This window comes from Salpingoeca rosetta, assembly GCF_000188695.1.
Source record: "Salpingoeca rosetta unplaced genomic scaffold supercont1.22, whole genome shotgun sequence".
In the NCBI taxonomy this organism is placed as follows: domain Eukaryota; class Choanoflagellata; order Craspedida; family Salpingoecidae; genus Salpingoeca; species Salpingoeca rosetta.
The window spans coordinates 90,320-92,819 of record NW_004754912.1 but is presented as its reverse complement, the minus strand read 5'-3'; the positions used below and the strand labels follow the sequence as shown (position 1 = coordinate 92,819).

The 2,500-nt window shown below is 55.3% G+C and overlaps 2 protein-coding genes across 2 annotated transcripts in view; one reads left to right on the top strand and one right to left on the bottom strand.

The window, feature by feature from the left end:
- The window catches only part of PTSG_07286 (uncharacterized protein), a 4,588-nt gene extending 2,801 nt beyond the window's left edge, over positions 1-1,787 (top strand). The window contains exons 9-12 of the mRNA XM_004990728.1: positions 160-288; positions 588-648; positions 826-966; positions 1,178-1,787. Coding sequence (XP_004990785.1) covers positions 160-288; positions 588-648; positions 826-966; positions 1,178-1,543 — 697 coding nt within the window. The 3' untranslated portion in view covers positions 1,544-1,787. The remainder of the gene's footprint in view (positions 1-159; positions 289-587; positions 649-825; positions 967-1,177) is intronic.
- Positions 1,788-2,386: 599 nt separating this feature from the next.
- The window catches only part of PTSG_12567 (uncharacterized protein), a gene marked incomplete at its 3' end in the record, with an annotated part of 7,399 nt that continues 7,285 nt past the window's right edge, over positions 2,387-2,500 (bottom strand). Inside the window, exon 4 of the mRNA XM_004990727.1 lies at positions 2,387-2,436. Within this exon, the coding sequence (XP_004990784.1) occupies positions 2,387-2,436 (50 nt within the window). The remainder of the gene's footprint in view (positions 2,437-2,500) is intronic.

Below are 2,500 nucleotides of genomic sequence, written 5' to 3'. Positions count from 1 at the left end.
ACTTGCGCACAGAGGGGTGCTTGCAGCACATCGAGTGTGGCACTTGCACGCAGTCCCTGCACACACACTCACTCACACACACACACACACACACTCTCTCTCTTTTTCACACACTCACCATCACCGCCTCCCCCTTCTTGTCAAACCAAACGGGCACAGGGCGCTGCATCCCGTGTTTGAGCGGTACACGGCAAAGACGTCGCTCCGCTGCCGCGTGTGCCAGCACAACGTCGTGCGCCCCGAACTTGGCCCAGACTCGTCAAAGTTCAAGATTGCCCAGTTTGCAAGGTAGTGGCACACACACACTCGTATGATTGCGGCGTGGCAGCAGCAGCAGCAGCAGTGGTGGTGGTGGCAGTGGTGGCAGTGGTGGTGGTGATGGTGGCAGTGGTGGTGGTGATGGTGGCAGTGGTGGTGGTGATGGTGGCAGTGGTGGTGGTGATGGTGGTGGTGGTGGTGGTTGTTGTTGTTGCACAGCATGGATCGTGTGTGTGTGTTTGGTTGGCTGTTTGTGCCATTGGCTCGCTGGGTTTCTTGTCTTGTCTGTACTGAAACTGGTGTGCTTCTTGTGCGCTTGACGTTTCCAGCAACCACGTCCCACGCGTCGTCATTCTACAGAAGCCAGACCTGTCATCCCCGTCGCCAGAGGTGCGCACGTGTGTGTGTGTGTGTGGGGGGGGGGGGGGTGAGTGTTGGGGGTGTGGCAAAAGGGCTGCGTTTGCTTGCGTTGAGCGAGACAGCAAAGTGATGAGCCATGCGACAAACACCATGCCCGCTCGCATATGCATGCACAAACGTGCAACCAAACAAACTATTTTCTTGTAGATTGTGCTCGGGATTGAGAACCCGCGCGATTATGTCGTCAACATCTCCTTTTCGCTGCCGGAACCAGCTGCTGGCAATGACGGTATTGATGGACAGGAGGCTGGTGTGGCGGCAGAGCAGCAGCAGCAACAACCAGTGGAGGTGAGTGACTACACTGTCTACGCATTGCAACTGTTGAAGCACGCCTTGTGTCATGTGTTGTGGCCTGTGTTGTGGCCTGTGTTGTCATGTGTGTGTTGTTATGTGTTGTCATGTGTTGTCATGTGTTGTGGCCTGTGTTGTCATGTGTTTTGTCTCCACACGACACACACGCACACACACGCACACACATGCACACACACAACATGCACAGGTTGTTGTACCGGACAAGCCCGTGCCTGTGCCGCAGTATGAGCCTCTGCGGAGCGTCGAGGACGAGGTGACCTTTGACGATGACCCGCCATGCGTCGTTCATCGCGCCCTCAGCGGCACCGTGCAGATCCGCCTTCCGCTTCGCGTCAACCGTGATGCTGCTGGTGGTGATGATGCAGCCACAGAAACGCACCCAGAACAGCAACAACAGAAGGAGCCACAACAGCCACAACAGCAGCGACGCGTGCACACGCTGGTGAACATGCAATATCAGCATCACGTGGTCCAGTTGAAGGCGCGTGCGCACGGCAACGCGGAATCGTCCGTCGTCTCCGTGGTCACCCCACTGCGCCTTTTGCTGTCGTAAACCGTTCTGAAGAGACAACGCTGGCAATAATTTTCCCGCAGATCCCTGCCATTTTTCTACCGCTGCTGTCCTCCCTCAGTGTTTTGTTTGCAATTTGACCTTTTCACACACTTTGCCAGCAAGCAACGTCGTCATGCCCGCCCACATCCATTTTGCCACCCACCCACCCATCGTCGTTTGTTTGATGTGCTGCTGCTCTCGTATCAAATCACCATCTTGTGAAGATAAAAGAGATGCAATCGTGCCTGCAACCCGCACTCCTGTCGCTGCTGATGGCAGCGCTCGTTACAGCAGTCTCTGCAGAGTGAGTGAGAACGAGGAGAGGCTGATGATTCCTGCGCTGTGATGTGCAGTGCAGTGATGTGAAGTGTGACACGATTCATTGCCATTTTGGTTCTTGTGGTGTGTTGACTTGCTTCTGCTGTCTTGCCTGAGCCTTACACCACACACACACACACACACACACACACACACACACACACACACACACACACACACACTCGCTCACTCACTCACTCACTCACTCACTCACACACACACACACTTGTGTTGCCGACGTTCCTGCTCATCCGCCTCCTTGTCCTTTCCATTTTGCCAGGGTGCAGACGATCCCAGCTCACGTTGTACTGGACAACGACGGGTGGCACAAGGCGGTCACGTTTCGATGCCAGGTGACACGCCTGCGGCTGCCGTTTTGCCTGATTCTCCGTTCACCTGTGTTATCGCTGGTGTCCATCTCGAGCTTGCTACATTCATTTCTGTCTGCGTGCCTTTCCAACCCAGCCACTCACCAAAACGCCCACTCCTCTGCGTTTTCGTGGTGTATCATCGCAGCCGTGGCCATCACGAACCGACGACAAATGCTATCCAGGCAACGTTGATGGCGCGCAGTGCTTTCGCCGCATCGTGGACGGGTGGGTGTATGTGTCTTGTGCTAATTTTGTGTGCTTGTGCATG